This window comes from Ctenocephalides felis, unplaced genomic scaffold (genome assembly GCF_003426905.1).
Source record: "Ctenocephalides felis isolate EL2017-DRISC unplaced genomic scaffold, ASM342690v1 CF-g0.4_SCAFFOLD_01492, whole genome shotgun sequence".
Classification (NCBI taxonomy): Eukaryota; Metazoa; Arthropoda; class Insecta; order Siphonaptera; family Pulicidae; genus Ctenocephalides; species Ctenocephalides felis.
Window position 1 is genome coordinate 5,935,853 of NW_020537646.1, and position 18,109 is coordinate 5,953,961.

Sequence of the window (18,109 nt, forward strand, 5' to 3'; positions counted from 1 at the left end):
TGAAACCGAATTAGAAAATATGATGAACAAAATCGCGCAACCAAAAGATGATCGGAATAGTTGATAATAACATCAATATCCATAAAATTAAATATGGTAAGAGAATATCACACCAAGTATTTGGTAGCATCTTAAATAAATACAGGCATCCAGGCGTGAAAGATCAGGGCCAGCGTCAAATCGGTTTTCTCAGAAAGGAAGACACAACTGATAAACAAACTGAGTTAAGCCCTGCAGAAAAAGCATGTCTCTCTACGGATTAGAGACATGGTCTCTATGAAAGGACGACAGAAATGGACTGGCAACAAATATAGCACCCTGATGATTGCGATGGGGGATTTTGAAAAGACAACTCCAACTTTACCAAATTTTTGAAAGAAAAGCTCTCTGCACAATACCATTGAAGACAAAATAGAATACCAAAGGGCAAGGGCGAACATGAATGCAGTTGAATGACGAATTGAACCACGAAAAAAGTACAGGGAATTGAAAGTTGGGGCACAGGACACGAAAACATGGGAGCAAAAGTTTGAGAATAAAAATTATTTATAATTAAAAGATGGCAATTGAGGAACAAATGTGGTACTCTTATACAATAGCTCGCTTTTAAAACAAATACCAATGATAATAATATGATCTTCCGTTAGTAGTAAAGTTAATTTTGTTTTGATATAACTGACAAGATCATAATCCCAAAATCAAAAGCATTTAAATAGATAAGTCAAAATAATATAAAAAAAATCCTTAGAATTCTCACGCTTGATAGATTATGCCTTGTTTAATAAAATAAAAATATAAACATTCTCTTGGGTGTCTATTAGTAAAAGAATATACACAGAACACAATATTTTGGGTAATAGTGAAAGTTTTGAAAGCTAAATGCGAAATAGTTATACTTAAGTATTCAATTTAACCGTTTAATACTAATTCTCCTATTGTGTGTTAATAAACATTTATAAATTATCATGCGCGTGACAATTATAATAGTTATATAAACTATTGTAAGCCCAAAAAATTACGATATATATTTACTTAATATAAAACTGTATCTTATCACATTGCAAAAAGCAAAAGATATAACCAGGTCATTGATAAATATAACATAAGGAAAAATTATTTTGATACAAATGCAAGCAATACATTTTTCCTAAAATGCAAGCAAAAATAAAATAAGTAAAAACCAAAATAAATGACTCAGAAAAGGGGCGGAAATATGATAAAAAATATTTATATAAATTGCTATTTTTTATAATACGCAGATACAGCTTACGCTCTTTTTATTTTCATGTTTATATACGTATATTTATATATGGATTATATATATATATTTGTAAAATTCATTAGAACAATCTCCTTGAAATAAACTAATAAAGCACAAAGAAAGCAAGCTGTCATAGATAACATTTCATAAAAAATTGAAGTGTCATGTATCCATTTGGATTCATTGTTACAAATAGTTTTGCATTCTCATGAAAGAATATTTTTTCGCACAGAATTAACAACAACGGATAATGTTTCTAAATTATCTCAATTATGACGCACTCATTATATAGTAATTTAAAATGTCTAACCTACCTTGCAATATAAAAGAAATGTATATAAGGATATACTGTTTAAAATAATACTCTATTAGAATAACCACTGCACAACAATTTTTTCATCACGTTTTGCACAAAATTTAATTAGAGACTAAACAGCACCGACTTTAAAATACATTCGTAAATAACAAGATAAATTAAGTATATGATATAAAATGGCCGACGTCAACGACAGCGCCAGCAGCTGATATGCGAAATAGATTATCTCGCTCGCTCTCTTGCTCTTCTTCCTCGATTCATGTGGATTCGTGCCAAGCCCAAGCAGTATGACCGAAGACCGAATGAAACAAATAAAACCGTTACAAATCAGTGCTACCAATTGGCATCACTGTTTCTTGCCACAAGTGACAGTTGTGATAGTTGTCAAAAGCTTACTCCATATCAGCTCCTAAGATATTTTTTATTTATTTTAATAGTAATGTGATCAAAGGTTTAAACAATGGTGACAGCAACGCAGTATTATGAACGTGATTTTTTAGAATATATATTTACAAGAATAATTTCTACTTTTCGATAATGGTAATTGGGTGAAAATTGTTTTAATAAATTAACCTCACAATGGGATTTTTGTACCTTTTAAAAAGGAAAAGTATTATTTTTATAACAATATTAATTATTGTGCTATATCTAAACTTAGTAACTCGATTATTTGAACGAGACTTCGAAACAGATTTTGATTATCCTTTAGTAGGAAATATAGAATTATTTGCTGAAGAGCTAAGGAATGGTAAACCTTCAGTTGAGCCTATCAATAATTATAGCTACACATTCAATATAATTAATAAAGATAAATGTAAGAAAAATGATGGCTTTATCAAACCAAGAATTGTGTATATTGTTAAATCAGCTATGCCGCACTTTGAAAGAAGAGTTGCTATAAGAAGTACTTGGGGATATGAAAATCGTTTCTCGGATGTTATCATAAAAACTGTGTTTATGCTAGGCATCAGTTTGCATGATGAAATATTGCAAGAAAATATAAATAAAGAGAGTGAAAAATTTAATGACATAGTGCAAGCAAATTTTATTGATTCATATTTCAACAACACGATTAAAACAGCTATGGCATATAGATGGGCTGTTGAATATTGTCCATATTCTCAGTTTTATATATTTATGGATGATGATATGTATGCATCAACAAAAAATTTATTAAGCTTTATCAGAAATCCTGTATATTATCCAGAATATTTGAAAAGAACTGATGAAACTTTGAGAATGCTAGTCCATCAAAGAAAATTGTTAACAAACGCATCTTCAACAGATTTAAATAGATCTAAGAGACAGTTAGTTGATTATGAACTTCCAGCCGATGCCAAACTATATGCAGGTTTTGTTTATGATACATATCCCCTCCGTGATTTTGGTAGCAAGTGGTATATATCACTAAAGGTATAATTAGTGTAGAAATAAAAATGAATAAAGCATGACGTGAACTAAAATATGTTTATTTATTGTAGGAATATCCTTGGAATAAATATCCTCGTTATGTTACAGCTGGAAGTGTAGTACTATCAAATGAAGCTTTGCATGTGTTATATTATGCCTTTTATTATGTAAAACATTTTAGGCAAGTTCTTCATGAAACAAATCATTTCAAAAAGATTTTTCTCTACCTTTTCAATAATCATGCTTTTAGGTTTGATGACATATTTATTGCAATTGCGGCTTATAAAACTGGAATTGAGCCTTTGCATAATGGAGAGTTCTTAACTAGTCACAGTCATTTTACTGGATCGAATCGATATACACTTACAGCTCATGGTTTTGGAGATCCTGAGAAGTTAATAGTGGCATGGACAGATGCTAGAGCTGCAGGAAATGCTTAACAATAAACAGTTATTACATACTGAAAATTTGTCATTGGCATATTACTATATTGCTAAATTTATAATGATAGTGTGATACACTGACTTCTCTTTAAATTAAATAAATCAGGACTGAATATTTAAAGCAAACATGATTTTTGTTTGATAGTTTCTGAAATAGAAGTAGAAAGTAATAAATTCAAAATGATGACTAAGTTAATATTGAATACATATAACCAATTTTTCTAATAGTTTTAGAACATTTATATAAAAAATAATCCTATTACAAATAATAGTATAAAAAAGATATAGAAGGTTTTGGTACAAAACTATTAATATTTAAATAATTAAAACAATAAAAGTTAGACATAATCAGCAGTGATATTCAATACAAAATACAGTAAAATTTAAACATAATGACAATGTATTACAACTAATCATACCCAGTTAAAATATGAAATCTGATTAACAAGCATATTTGTAATTGTGACTTGAACAAGCTGCTTTAGCAGGACAGGGTGGTGGAGGAGGACAACTTGGTGGTGGACAAGGTGTATTTCCTCCACAAGATGGTTTCGAAAGATTCTGATCCAGACAAGAAGCTTCTCTCTTTACTAAACTCAGAAGAACTTGTGAACTTTCTAGAATCTATAAAGACACGTATAGTTAAGTAACATCCTTCACACGAAAAGAATATGAATTTTGTATTATATATTCATATGAGCATTATATTATTTCAATGAATAGAAATTGTTGAAGCAGAATTTCGTTGAAAGAAGAATTTAACTGTGATAGATTTGTGTATATCACATAAAACATATTACCTTAACATATCCTGCTTCAGTTTCAGCAATTAGTCTATCATAGTCCTCACGTGCTGCAATTCTTTGAGCTAGACTTTCATTTAGTTGAACAAGTTTATAGGATAATCTTTCAATTTCTTTCTGCACCTGAAAAGATATGAACAGGTTGCAAAACCTCATTTATTTTATATTTAAATTAAATATATAAGCATGATGATAAATACAAAAATTCTTTACTTTACTCATCAAAATATGAATTTTATATTATAACACATGTATTATTTTCTACAATATTCAATAGTATTCTAAAAGTACCCTGCATTTTTCCTCTTCTTGTTTTTCAATTATGCATTGCAGGTCATTGCGCTTCTTAATAAGATCTTCCAAATCTAAAACAAATATGTTTTAAAATCTGTCAAAATAAATTGCTTAAAATATTATCTCTTCATACTTTTCACAAGTTCTTGGTTGTAAGACTGCAGAGCAGCTCCATGTTGCGCCATAATTTATTGTAAAATGATTTCATAACTTCAAATGTTGAACATTTACTTCAGGACAATGGCATTTACAATTTATTGAATTGTACATTGTAAATTTTTCATGTGATCCATGTGGGAATATATCACTGGATTTGAGATTGAATGCAACACCGTTTAAATTTAACAGCTATAGCATTTTAAACCGAAATTTAATACTACTAATTTAAATTTTTGACATATTTAATAAATAAAACAAAAACTCACAAAGAAATAAAAGAAGGCTATTGTGCAAGACGGAGTTAATACAAATGTTCACTTGAATAAAACTTCAATAAATATACTGTCATAACAGACGTTTACGACCGTAGATAAAAGAAGAGTATATAAAGAAGGGTATTAAATCCTGTGTGTTTGACAGCTTTACGCCATTTCTTTCAAGACCCTAGAAGACTAACTAAAGACCCTAGACTTTGTGCCAGAAATGACAACCAATATAACCTATAAAAACTAATTGTTTTAAGTTTAAAGAAAATTTAATTATTAATAAATAGAATATTATGGCAGGTCACATTAAAACACCGAAATTTCCAACAAAAACGCCAAAAACTCCCCGTAAGCAATGGCAAATACCGGGTACGTCTTCGCTGCCTTATATTTTCAAAGATAAAAGTTAAAACTTATAAAGTAGAATGATAATTGTTTGAGCAATTTGTTAAGAATATTACCCATATTTATAAAATTAGAAATTCATTGCCTTTATAGACACTTCTCTATACAAATTGAGGTACCAGTTAGCTGAAAATGGATGCAAGGATTCACAGCTTGAAATTGCCAAACGATTGTTGGGAGATGAATGTGGTTTGTTTAAATTACAAAACTATAATAACTAAAACCCTGCTTTAAGAAAAAAAACTTTACTTATTTTGCCTTCTTCAGGGACTATTGATAAATAAATTATTTATTATACATTTATGCACATTTTTAATCATTATAAATTTAAAAGAATTAACTTTTTATCTTAATGACTGAACATTTTCAATTCAATATAATGTGCTGAAGTACATATATAGCCAAAGTACGATATAGAATAGGATAGGATATATCTTATAAATAATTTTAATTCACCAGACATAAAAGCAATACGTGAGGCAAATTATAGACAAGCCATACATTGGTTATTGCGTTCAGCAGAACAAGGTAATGAAGAAGCTTTAGCTTTGTTAGAAACATGCCATCGCAAAGGCTTTGGTGTAACAGAAGATAACATAAATGATATTAAAACCTGTCTCAATATGACACATAAAGAAAAATTGGCCCGTAAAACAGCAAGAGAAATATTCTCAAGGTATATTTACTTATTGAGCATATAATTTCAGCTTTAAGCAAGTTTGAGATACATTTTACTAGCACTGAGTTTGCATATGTTATTAAAATTTGTAATACAAAAATGTTGGAACTTTTTCAGTTTATGCAAAGAAAGTGACCATGTACAATTATGTGACTTAAATAAACATATGATCAAAACCCATTATTTGAAATCAAGAATTAAGGATGAAAACACTCATGAATGTATTGGTATGTAATTTTACAATTGATACAAAATTAAGTAATTGAAAAATACTTTTTTTCAGACTATCAAAAAGTGCCAGATATGTTATTGAAAGAATCAAATTTACTCTCAGCTGCTCTTGCTTTTGCAGATGGAAATATACCATCTATAACAAAATCTCTTCAGTTAAACACATGCCTGTGTATTTCGAAGACGCATTGTAATATTTTATCACACGTTTCAGTAAACACGATTAATGAAACTATTTTGTTCATTGCAAATGGGTCTTTATCAATATTCTCCAATATTTATTTTCATATATTCATGTTTCTATATTTATTTTTAAACACTAGTCATTTCTCATATATTATACCTTTAGCAATATATTATATAAGTTTTATTATTATGACAGTAACTTCCTTCCATATATTTGAAATTCATAAAGAGTATAAACATTATACTATTTGGGCAGATTTATTTCATTATCATAGTGATGGTCTTTTAGATTCTGAAAAAAACCAGCATGACTTTCTTGCAAAGAATACTGCTCACCAAAAAATGTTTTTTGCTGCATTCATAATTCATTTAGCATTAAATCCATTTATCTTTAAATTTTGGATTCCTCTTGCTGAAATTGCAATTCTTTCATTGTATTTGTCCATTACTACTTTTGTAAATCATGTTTCAACCATTTCTCACAATAGTTATACAAGTAGTTTAATGATATCCTCTTGTATACTTAATGTGTTTGCTAGATATCCCTATATAAATGATTCATTTATGAATAAAGGTTGGACAAAGTATAAACTAGATATTAATAATTCCGCAAATACCATTTTAGGAAGCAAATTAGAATTCAATCTAAATTGCAAAGCAATTTTATATGCTATAATTCCTGGTATTCTAGTTATTTTATCAAAAATTAAAAATTGGCATGGGCTTTATTTTTATCTTTTACCACATTGTATAACGCTGAGTTGGTTACAATTATTTATATTAGATGCAGAATTCATTACATTAAATGGCATATTACGGACAGCGATAATTTTTATGACTATAACATATTTTTGGCGTGTTTGTCAATTACTTGGAATAATCTTACCTTTGTTAGCTATAGACAACTTTTTAAATATCCAAGATATTACACTTAAAATGTCTCTTGCTGTGGGAATAATAACTGGGATAGTGCTTATTAAAACAAAATTTGCTACAACAAAAAAAATATCACATAATTTTACATTTAAAGTGCAGGTAATAATAAGTTCATGTAAGATATATAAATTGTTTTATGAAAATTTATCTTACTAATTTTATTACAGGCGATACTTGTTATTGTTTCTATATTGTATTTATCTTCGAAGTTTTACAATATATCCATGCATGTGAATGGGAAAGCTTTGTATAACAATAATGTAAAATTTGAGCAATATTTAACATGGGAAGAGTATCAACACATGTGTTTGAATGCACATGAAAAGAATACCAACCACATTGCTAATCAAGTTGATTGCTTGCATTTGAATGGTTTACATATCAAATGGGATGGCCATGTCACAAAAATCCGGCTAAGTAGAATTGAAAACATTTGGTCCCAATTATTAAATATGTTTCCCGAATCAGTGAGTGAATATTTAAAATGTTTTTTGGGACAAAAATTAAAATTTACTTGCACAGATAAAGATTGCATAATGATCAACAATAAAGTAATAGAATACAGAAAATGTGATATAAGTCAATGGAATAGGTGAGTAAAATTCATGTAGTAAGCTGTATAATAAAATTATTAAACATTATGTGTAATTTGAAACATATTTAAAGGTACGAGCATGAAATTACTATAAGTCTTCAATCTGGAATATTAACTGCCGGACCACAAATTATTTTAAGAGCAGGGCACGATTTCTCAAATTTAACTCAAATTTTACAAATAAATGATAAAATCAATTTCAAAGGAACTATGCAAATTAACCCATTTACAAATTTGCCAAATGAATATTTAGTTATTAATTTAGAAGAAATATCATGTTTAACGTGCTATGGGGTTAAAGGAGAATTAACTACAACTAAATCAATTAATTTTTCAAATAGTTATATAAAATATCTCATAATTTCAGCTAGAAATATTTTAAATTTTATTTTAAACCCTATTATAGTTTTTCAATGAAATACAAAAAAATGTGATAAAATATAGAAATAAGCATTTTACAAAATAAAGTCTTTTAATCAATGATTCAACTAGAATATTAGACATGCAATAAATTTAAGATGTTTCAAGATCATTTTGGCAGTTCGCTAAATACCTCTTATGGCTACCACAATCAATATTACGCACTTAACGTAAAGTATTCTATGTATGTAAATATCCTGGCAATTTCATCCTCATGAAGATCCATGTTGTGAAAAATGCTACCAAAACACAGATAAAACCTGTGCCAATCAAAAGAAGCCTATTTAGCTTCGGGGTTGTATAATTTTGTGTTTGATCTAAAATTATGAATCCTAAACCACCCACAGTGAAAAGAAAGCTGGAGGCCAGACCCTCCATAATATATTGTCCATTTACACGATATGTCATAAATGCAACCTGAAAAGTTAAATATAAATATTTGTATTAAGAATAATTTATAGATAGTGTTAAAATTACAATATTTCAATATATAAAATTTACCGGTCTCGAATGTCCATGCTCATCAGTTGTCGAACCTACACTTGGGGGCTCAACAATTACATCATAAATAATTCCTGCAAAAATAAATTTCAATTATTTACTGTATTAAAAATCTAAAGCTTAACTTGTGATAATTACAACTAACCTCCTGTGACCAGAAAATAAGATAACAAAATTAAGGAGAACATAAACATCGCCGAAGGTTTGTGAAACCATGATGGTGCTTTTATTTTTATGTTTGGTATTTGTAATACATAAAAAGGTAGCGCGTAAACAGATTCTAATTTTAAACTTGACATAATAAAACTACTTTGCACAATTTTGTTTACGTGTGATTTGAAAACGAGACTTCGGCACAATTTTTTTTGACAGATGATACTAGTTTCTGTTTGTCGCCACGTTTCTTACAAGCAGCACCGTCGTACTTATAAGTGACAGTTGACAGAAAAAAATGTTCTAACCGTTCTAACCATAATCTTGAGAAGATTAAAGAGATTTCAAAGTGTCAATCAAAAATAACTAGCAGATATAATTATACAAAATAAAATTTGTTAATATTAATTTTGATAAAACTCTCTCTTTCTCTCTCTATGCATATGTATGAGTTTAAATAATAATAAAGTGATATTTACTTTACTTTTATTTCACACTTAGATGTAACCAATAAAGTACAAATTCAAATAAGTAATTAATATAAATATAACTTATTAAAAACATGGTAGTAAAAGCAGCAGGATTTGTTGTTTTCCGACGACTATCTGACACAATTCAATATCTACTGCTACAAGCTTCTTATGCAAATTTTCATTGGAGTCCACCAAAAGGCCATGTAGAACCCAACGAAAATGAATTTGATTCGGCACTTCGAGAAACATTAGAGGAAACAGGTCTTTGCGAAAGCGATATTAAAATATTTAAAGATTGTACCAAAACTTTATCATATGAAGCCAACGGAAAGCCAAAGATTGTTATTTATTGGCTAGCAGAAATGATTGCAAAGGACAAGGGTATAATATTATCTGAAGAACATCAAGCATATAAGTGGCTGGAACTGCGAGATGCTCTTGCATTGGCTGAGTACCAAAACATGAAGGGGTTACTTGAATATTGTGATAATTTTATCCATAAAGAAATCCTTAATAATTAGGAATACGAATGAATATGTATTATCAAATGTGGAAAATGAATATATATCATCATGTATTAAATGCCTTGAATAAACTTAAAGCTTTGGTTTTTATCTATTAACCATTCATAACAAAAATTTATGAAAAGAGCAATTAAAGTTTACGTTGCATCACACTAATGTTTTATAAAAACAAATATAGACAATCATGACAATGGTAGTCGTAAAGTATCTGTGCCAAGTTTAGTATTTTCTTATAAAATTATCTTAATACATATTATATATATATATATATATATATATATATATATATATATTGTTAGCGATATATATATATATATACATATATATATATGTTCGAAGTTCGAACCATAATCTTGAAAAGATAAGACAAAATGATACAGATAAATAAGCATAGAAATGAGATAAGAGATTTTAAAGTGTTAATCAAAAATAATTTGCAGATAAAATTATACAAAATAAAATTTGTTAATACTAATTTTGATAAAACTCTCTCTCTAAATTTTGAAGTTAATTTTTTAAATAATAATAAAGTGATATTTACTTTACTTTCATTTCACACTTTATAAATATAACCAATAAAATACAAATTCAAATAAGTAATTAATATAAATATAAGTTATTAAAAACATGGTACGAAAAGCAGCAGGATTTGTTGTTTTCCGACGACTATCTGACACAATTCAATATCTACTACTACAAGCTTCTTACGCAAATTTTCATTGGAGTCCACCAAAAGGCCATTTAAAACGCAACGAAAATGAATTTGATGCGGCACTTCGAGAAACATTAGAGGAAACAGGTCTTTGCAAAAGCGATATTAAAATATTTAAAGATTGTACCAAAATTGTATCATATGAAGCCAACGGTAAACCAAAGATTGTTGTTTATTGGCTAGCAGAAATGATTGCAAAGGACAAGGGTATAATATTATCTGAAGAACATCAAGCATATAAGTGGTTGGAACTGCAAGATGCTCTTGCATTAGCTGAGTACCAAAGCACGAAGGAGTTACTTGAATATTGTGATAATTTTATTCATAAAGAAATCCTTAATAATTAAGAATACAAATGATTATGTATTATCACATGTGAAAAATGAATATATAACATAATGTATTAAATGCCTTAAATAAACTTAATGCTTTTGCTTTTATCTATTACCATTTGTAACAAAAAGTTATGAACAGAGCAATTAAAGTTTACATTGCCTCACATTAATGTTTTATAAAAACAAATATAGACAAACATGACAATGGTAGACATAAAATATCTCTGCCAAGTTTAGTATTTTCTTATAAAATAATCTTAATAAATACATATATATATATATATATATATTGCTTTAATAAAGGAATTTAAATTGCCTGCAGATTTGACATTATTTATTGAGAAGTACTTATTAAAATTTTAATAAAGTTTAATGAAATAATTTTTCAATATTCTAGTTAAGTAGACAAAATATTTATTAATAATTTATTAATAAGCTAAGTATATATATAAATAAAATTGTTTATCTTCATATCATTTTGTTAACTGTTATTTTTATGAAATTAATAGGTTGTCAGCACAGATGTCAAAGATGATGTCAAATCATTTCATTTCAATTAACATTTTTATACAAAGGTTAAAATGATTGCAAAATTCTTGAGAAGTAGAGAAAATATTCTATATTAATATATAGAATTTAGGGCTTTATATAAATAAAATTGTTTAAAAAGCTATAAAAATATCATATGTTCATTTTTATGAAACCTTTGAGAAACCTAAACCTGAAGTGCGGCGCTAAATGTCACTTCGACTGACATGACACCGTCTTAAATAAATAATTTAAATTATTTAAAATTTAAATATAAACAAAACATCCAAAACAACTTTTGTATATCCATTAATTATGTGAATTACTTCGTTTTCATAATCACATTCAACGATAGTATGTTTTGTTTAAAGATTTTATTTAAAAATAAACATGATTTATAAATAACTTGTCGCCCCGAAAGAAGAAAATGATTGATTTATTCCAAAATATTGGCACATGAGGTGTATTCAAAACGCAAAATGTTTGAGAGAAAACTTCTTTATGCTTTTCGAGGATGGATAGCATTTGTTGCATTTATGGATATGGGAACAGCAGTGAGGAGTTATATAGAAAGGAGATCCTTTTTGGGCGATCATTCACAAAATCAGTTTATAGCCGGTAAAAAGATAATGATTCCAATATATTATGCATGTACATATATACCATGTTTTCATAAAATCATGGACTACACTGACTTCATATTTCTTAAAAATTAGGTTTCATTTCTTTTACCAAACAAAAACTTGTCTCGACTTATCTCATTCTTTACAATTCAGAGTCTTATAATCTCTTACATGGAGTCATTCACATTATCTACAAAATGTATTTTATGAAGATGCTTAATAAAACTTCCATGGTTGCACCTCAATCTAATCAATGAAGTGATTGTGTGTTTTTCTTTCTCTTTATAATTATGATCTCAGATTAACTTGATTATTGATATTGTAGCAATATTTTCTTCATATTGTTCCATACATCTTGAACCTCTTCTAATCTTTTACTTTTGAAGGTTTTAAATATATCTTCATTGCAGTATTATTTGGAAGTCCTAATGTAATTCAGAAATGCCTATTTCATAAAGATGAATATACAAAATTGTTAATTTATTGCAGATGATTACACGATTTCAAGAATGCTTGGTATGTACTGTTTATTGAAAGCTCTTGCGCTAGTCCACTGCACATTATATATTCACTACAGACCGTGAGTGCTCAATTTTTTACGTTCAGTTTCTTTATTTCTATAATTTTTGTAAACAATTATAAATGTTTCAAGAAATTTATACTGAGAAACTGTATGTGTATCAACTATGATAAATAACATTCTTTAGTAAAGCACTCCTGCAAACTGAAATTTGCGATATGTTGAAACTAATTGTCCTTTATCTTTCTAGGGTTGTGAGCATGGGCGGATGTGCATTAGCACTAACAATAATTTTATATTTCTTGGAAGCCCTGTATTTCAAATCTACCACTGTTAATTTTTATGTGCTATTTCCTACGGTATTGAATTGTATGTATACCAACATACTTTATATAATACTCAGTATTATATATATATATATATATATATATATATATATATATTTTCTTGTTTTTTTTTTAGTATTAACACTTATGGGCTTACTTTACATACCCAAAAAGTTGAAGTTATGGGAGCCTAAAATGGAGAATGATGATGAAAATGCTCAATTATTGAAAACTATTGGTCTAAAGCGCCGTAGGCAAAATAATAAGAAACAATAATTTAACAATAACAATTCGAGTAAAACTTGATCATCCATGAATTCATTAAAAAATGTAAAGATGATTGTTTTCAAATTACAAAATAAGAATAAGCTTTACTTCCTAAATCTTGGAATATCATTGTACATAAGTACAGTTAATAGGAAACAATATATTCTAACAATTGTTCAATTGCTTTATTAAAAATGACAATTTAAAATTAATGAAACAATAGCAACAATTTACTATATTAAAAGTAAAATTATTATATACATGCATCATTATTTGTGACAAATAATTGTCTTTTGAAATAAGTTTCACATAATTTTTTAAATATATTAAAGATAGCTTACAAAAGTAGAATTATTATTGGCAAATGTCATCAGGGATTGTTATAATAGATTTTTTATTTTAAAATATAGAAGTTTTTAACCATTCAATGCTTTTACAAATTTTTCAAGTAGCTCAATACATTTATTTTATAACTACTAGATAAATTTTCACCTGATTTTATTTCATAAAAATATAATTTTAATTAAGTTTGGCTAATGAATAAATTTTCAAATATTTTAACATCAGTAACAGCAGTATTTTAACATCCGCTAAAAAGATTTAACTTGCTCACTGTTTACTACGATAAATTATTAAACCGTCATCATAAATTTGTCTATCAATAGATAGTTATTAATTTTAAGATTTGTTTCCTGTTAATATATAATTACTATTATATTTTTGTACAAAATATAATAATCGAAAATTTAAACTTACACTGTCGATGAGACAATGGTCTCAAATTTTATCATTTAGTAAAATTAGTGCAAAAAAGAGTGTAGTGTGTTCATATTTACAAAATTAATCATATATATATATATTTATTATATACACCTCGGATAGTTGAATATAGATTAAAAAAACATGCCCAAACTGCTATTTGCAAGAGATTTGATACACAGAAAATAAATATAATTATATTCTAAGTTATTTGCCTTATTTATATAATAATATGTCCTAAAAGTGCGGTTTATTTTTTAAATATTTAAATAATTTTAATTATTCAAACAATTTTATAAATTATTTTAAGATGATGATGGTTTAGGAAATAAACTAAAGAAAAACTAATAAGCACAATTCTCAACTAATCTTAATCTTTCGAATTTACAAAATTAATTCAGGATTATTTGCAAAAATGTGAACGAAAAACTTAAAATTTTTATGATAATTCTTAAGAAACTGCTCGGCCGATCGCTTCAAACTTCTCCTTCGGAAAGTTTTAAATTAAAATAATTTATTTCTTGTAATAAAATATTATCTTGTTCAATTTACATAGTTCTCAAAACAAAAATTATTGGAGTTAAAGAAGAAGTTAGATAATCTTTAATAAAATGCGCTTTTATATACAAACATACTGTAGTCTGCACACGTATGTATTTTATAAGAGATGTTTAAATCAGAGAATATGCAAATCATGTAATATTATATATGCATAGTACATATATATATATATATATATATATATATATATATATATATAAATGCTTGAGCAAGTGATTGTTTATCACTTTAGTTAGAATCTTATAAGAAGGCGTATCAGTGCCACGCATAATATAAACTATATTTATTTTTTTTAAACATAATTTATAATAAATATTCAAAATGTATAGTGTCGCAAGTAAGTGAATTTTTAATATTAATAATTTATTAATATCAATTATAGTAATCAACTAAACGTTTTGTGTAGGTCGTATGTTTGCAGTCATCGTGTTATTTTGTGTTATCCATGAATCATTGAGCCAAGGATGTAAGTGTATTATATCAAATTTAATAATAAAATATATATATATATATATATTATATATACATATATTGTATATATGTATATATGTATATATATCAGATAAAATTTTTAAGACTAACTTTCTACATAAATTAGTACAGAAATCGTCATAAATTTTCACTTTAACAGTAAATATAGTTATGACAGTTGCCAGGTTTTCTATATAAATTATACCATTCAAAAAATATTTATTTGATTTTTCAATTATTTTATTCAACGTTTTGAGGACGTGGAATGTCCTATATTTCTTCAAGAACTATGGGTCATAAAGATTTTTTTATTTACTTATGTATATAGTTAATTTAAAATGAAAAGAAATCACTTTACTTTTAGAAACTAAATATTTATTAAATCAATCATTCAACAAAGACCGAAACGTAACAAAAACTACGTTTGAAAATTTATCCAGAAAATAAATCTTTAAATATTAAAATCAAAATAAAATACTAAAATTTCGTTTAATTTTTATGTATGTATTATCACCTGAAATCTTATTAATTTATGTATTATCATCCGCAATCCTAAAAATAATATATAAACATATAATAATAGCTATTATTATTATTAATTTGTGTCTGTTCTTTTACAACAGACACAAATTAATATTTTTTTTTTAAAAAAAAACGATCATAATTATTATTAATTATTAAGTATTAATTAATTAATGTTGTTCTTGCATCTGCATAAATGAAAATATAAATAAATAAATTATACCCCTTATTATATTTATAACATGATGTGTTAATATAAGTAGTTGCATTTTAAATTAGTACTTGTTTTTCAGTACTATGCCTTATTGAAGTGTATATTAATTTTTGTATTGGTTTGTATTTGTTAATTGCTATAATAATACTGCAATATTCGTTATTGATAATTTTTAACTAAAATTCTATTTTTATTATTCTATTAATTATTTCAGCATGCCCATTGGCTAGTAAAATAACCCAATGCAGCCCAAAATGCAAAACTGATACTGACTGCAGTTTAGGCTCAATTTGCTGCAATAATTTGTGTAACACAAAATCATGTACTGTCCTTCGTGCTGGAAATGACCAAGGATACAAAGGATCTTCATCATGTATGTGAAGATAAATGATATAAATTTAAGATTTAATAAAAAAAATAGATTCTTAGGTGAAAGTTTTAGCTGTTTATATTTTTCATCACCATATTATCATTTTTAAATTCGTATTCGATTATTAATTATTTAATTTTGAATTTATTTGCAGCTGGTGGCAGCGGAACATACTGCGCTGGAGTAAAATGCAACTCCTTCGAAAAATGCGAATTAGATCGCCACACAAAAAGAGAAAAATGTGTTAGAAGTTAAATTATTGTAAATATATATTGTTATTTAAGGAAAGATGTGTAACCATGAAAAATGTGTTTATTATATTTATAATAAAAATAATTGAAAAATATGCTATGGTTTTTGTATGCGCAAACGTGAACTTACGGGAAAGGATCATATCCTTTTATTCCATTAAGCTAAGTTTAATAGTAAATCTCATAAAAAGGAAGAAAATTTATTTAATGTCTTTAATAGAAGAGATTGAAGGATTTAATATCAATGAAAAATAATAATTAATGGAACAGGAAAAAATGAGTTCATATATATTATTACTATCTAAATATATACAATCTCTTTGATGAAATATATATCCTACTAGATGCAAAATAAACTTTTATAAAAATCCGTAAAGCGTTTGTGCAAATATGAAATTGTGCTGTTTATTTGATAATTTTGTTAAAACAAATTGTATCATATATAAAAGTGTGAAAATCTTAATTAGGCCTATTAAGAAAATTAGTACGTTCTCTAGGAAGCTTTCAAAATATTAATTACTCGTCAAATTGTTTGCTTATTATTTTAGAACAAGAATATTAACTCGAGTTAGGATTATAGACCTTCAAATCTAAAAAAATTCTTCATTGATAAAGTTTTTGCAAATTTAGTAATGATTTATAAAAACAACGCATATGATGTTTGACATAAATATAAACAAATATAATAATAGAAATGAATATATGAAATTAAAATTATATTAAATAATCTCTAAAATAATAAAGTATAATCTAAAATAATAGAAGAAACAAAATTAATTATATGATTAGATTATTGGCAACTAAATGTTGTGGATTCACTCATATATAATTTAGTTGAATTTTTAGGTTTGCTGACGTATCCCAAATGTAAAAAAAATCTTTTACCCTAAATAATTTCAATAATTAAAATACATTAAAAATAGGGACTTAAAAATAATTAAAAGTGGATAGAGTAATGTCCTCAGATAATTCTTTGTTAATCTCTTCGTAGTGATTTTGAATTTTATTCGCTTTAATTTAAAAAAATAATTATTTATACAAATTATTATATCAGATTTAAGGAAGTTGTATATAAACATTGTTGTCACACAGTTAATTCATATATATAATTCTTATTGAAACGTTTTATAAAAAAGCACAGAATTTTATTTAAATTATTATAAATTGCTAGTAAATTCTCATTATGATAAGTTGTGGATAAAAATTTGAAAGCAAGAATTATGATTGTATAATGTTTATTAAGATTTTAATTGTATAATTATCTTTGTGGTCAATGTTATTAATTTCATTGGATCTTTGCTAAATATTTTTAAAATGAAAGTTGAAGAGTTGAAATAGTTCTCTATTAATACTTGCATTTATTGAACATAATTTTTATTTGCTTTAAAATTTAGTCATACAGACCTTATCAAATTGTGTATGAATATTGTATATTTATATGTTGTCAAGAAAATTTTGTTCATATATTGGAAAGTTTTTATAAAAATAAGTATAGTTTAAAACTGAATATCAATCGAATTATTATAAATTAAAATTACCAAATAAAAGTTGTGGACAAAAATATAAAAACAGCATTTAAATCATCAACAAGAGGT

General features: G+C 26.5%; 8 protein-coding genes across 9 annotated transcripts; 6 read left to right on the forward strand and 2 right to left on the reverse strand.

Moving 5' to 3' along the window:
• Positions 1–1,986: 1,986 nt before the first annotated feature.
• Positions 1,987–3,535, forward strand: LOC113371555 (beta-1,3-galactosyltransferase brn-like). Of its 2 annotated transcripts, XM_026612187.1 has the most exons (4): positions 1,987–2,117; positions 2,287–2,990; positions 3,059–3,168; positions 3,238–3,535. In XM_026612187.1, exons 2-4 carry the CDS (start codon positions 2,448–2,450, stop codon positions 3,425–3,427), a joined length of 843 nt encoding a protein of 280 aa, XP_026467972.1. In that variant the 5' UTR covers positions 1,987–2,117; positions 2,287–2,447; the 3' UTR covers positions 3,428–3,535. The 2 variants fall into 2 exon arrangements, with proteins under 2 accessions (XP_026467972.1, XP_026467971.1); XM_026612186.1 differs by having other exon boundaries at positions 2,035–2,990.
• A 318-nt stretch (positions 3,536–3,853) lies between these two features.
• Positions 3,854–5,047, reverse strand: LOC113371570 (Sjoegren syndrome nuclear autoantigen 1 homolog). Its single transcript, XM_026612205.1, has 5 exons — positions 4,953–5,047; positions 4,661–4,875; positions 4,525–4,598; positions 4,231–4,356; positions 3,854–4,054 (listed from the first exon to the last, which is right to left on the reverse strand). Exons 2-5 carry the CDS (start codon positions 4,710–4,712, stop codon positions 3,872–3,874), a joined length of 435 nt encoding a protein of 144 aa, XP_026467990.1. The 5' UTR covers positions 4,713–4,875; positions 4,953–5,047; the 3' UTR covers positions 3,854–3,871.
• Positions 5,048–5,123: 76 nt separating this feature from the next.
• Positions 5,124–7,985, forward strand: LOC113370354. The gene is made up of 7 exons (XM_026611020.1): positions 5,124–5,321; positions 5,451–5,546; positions 5,817–6,033; positions 6,154–6,263; positions 6,320–6,521; positions 6,729–6,909; positions 7,557–7,985. The coding sequence occupies exons 1-7, from the start codon at positions 5,246–5,248 to the stop codon at positions 7,983–7,985; spliced, it is 1,311 nt and encodes a 436-aa protein (XP_026466805.1). The 5' UTR covers positions 5,124–5,245.
• Positions 7,986–8,526: 541 nt separating this feature from the next.
• Positions 8,527–9,246, reverse strand: LOC113371568 (oligosaccharyltransferase complex subunit ostc-A-like). The gene is made up of 3 exons (XM_026612201.1): positions 9,051–9,246; positions 8,906–8,979; positions 8,527–8,821 (listed from the first exon to the last, which is right to left on the reverse strand). The coding sequence occupies exons 1-3, from the start codon at positions 9,202–9,204 to the stop codon at positions 8,585–8,587; spliced, it is 465 nt and encodes a 154-aa protein (XP_026467986.1). The 5' UTR covers positions 9,205–9,246; the 3' UTR covers positions 8,527–8,584.
• A 230-nt stretch (positions 9,247–9,476) lies between these two features.
• LOC113370355 (bis(5'-nucleosyl)-tetraphosphatase [asymmetrical]-like) lies at positions 9,477–10,052 on the forward strand. The gene has a single exon (XM_026611021.1). The coding sequence runs from the start codon at positions 9,621–9,623 to the stop codon at positions 10,050–10,052; it is 432 nt and encodes a 143-aa protein (XP_026466806.1). The 5' UTR covers positions 9,477–9,620.
• A 613-nt stretch (positions 10,053–10,665) lies between these two features.
• LOC113371571 (bis(5'-nucleosyl)-tetraphosphatase [asymmetrical]-like) lies at positions 10,666–11,179 on the forward strand. The gene has a single exon (XM_026612206.1). The coding sequence runs from the start codon at positions 10,683–10,685 to the stop codon at positions 11,112–11,114; it is 432 nt and encodes a 143-aa protein (XP_026467991.1). The 5' UTR covers positions 10,666–10,682; the 3' UTR covers positions 11,115–11,179.
• Positions 11,180–11,858: 679 nt separating this feature from the next.
• LOC113371566 lies at positions 11,859–13,503 on the forward strand. The gene is made up of 4 exons (XM_026612199.1): positions 11,859–12,248; positions 12,743–12,833; positions 13,024–13,142; positions 13,236–13,503. Exons 1-4 carry the CDS (start codon positions 12,110–12,112, stop codon positions 13,373–13,375), a joined length of 489 nt encoding a protein of 162 aa, XP_026467984.1. The 5' UTR covers positions 11,859–12,109; the 3' UTR covers positions 13,376–13,503.
• A 1,464-nt stretch (positions 13,504–14,967) lies between these two features.
• On the forward strand, positions 14,968–16,547 carry LOC113371573 (waprin-Phi2-like). Its single transcript, XM_026612208.1, has 4 exons — positions 14,968–15,023; positions 15,093–15,152; positions 16,108–16,266; positions 16,418–16,547. The coding sequence occupies exons 1-4, from the start codon at positions 15,008–15,010 to the stop codon at positions 16,516–16,518; spliced, it is 336 nt and encodes a 111-aa protein (XP_026467993.1). The 5' UTR covers positions 14,968–15,007; the 3' UTR covers positions 16,519–16,547.
• Positions 16,548–18,109: the final 1,562 nt, after the last annotated feature.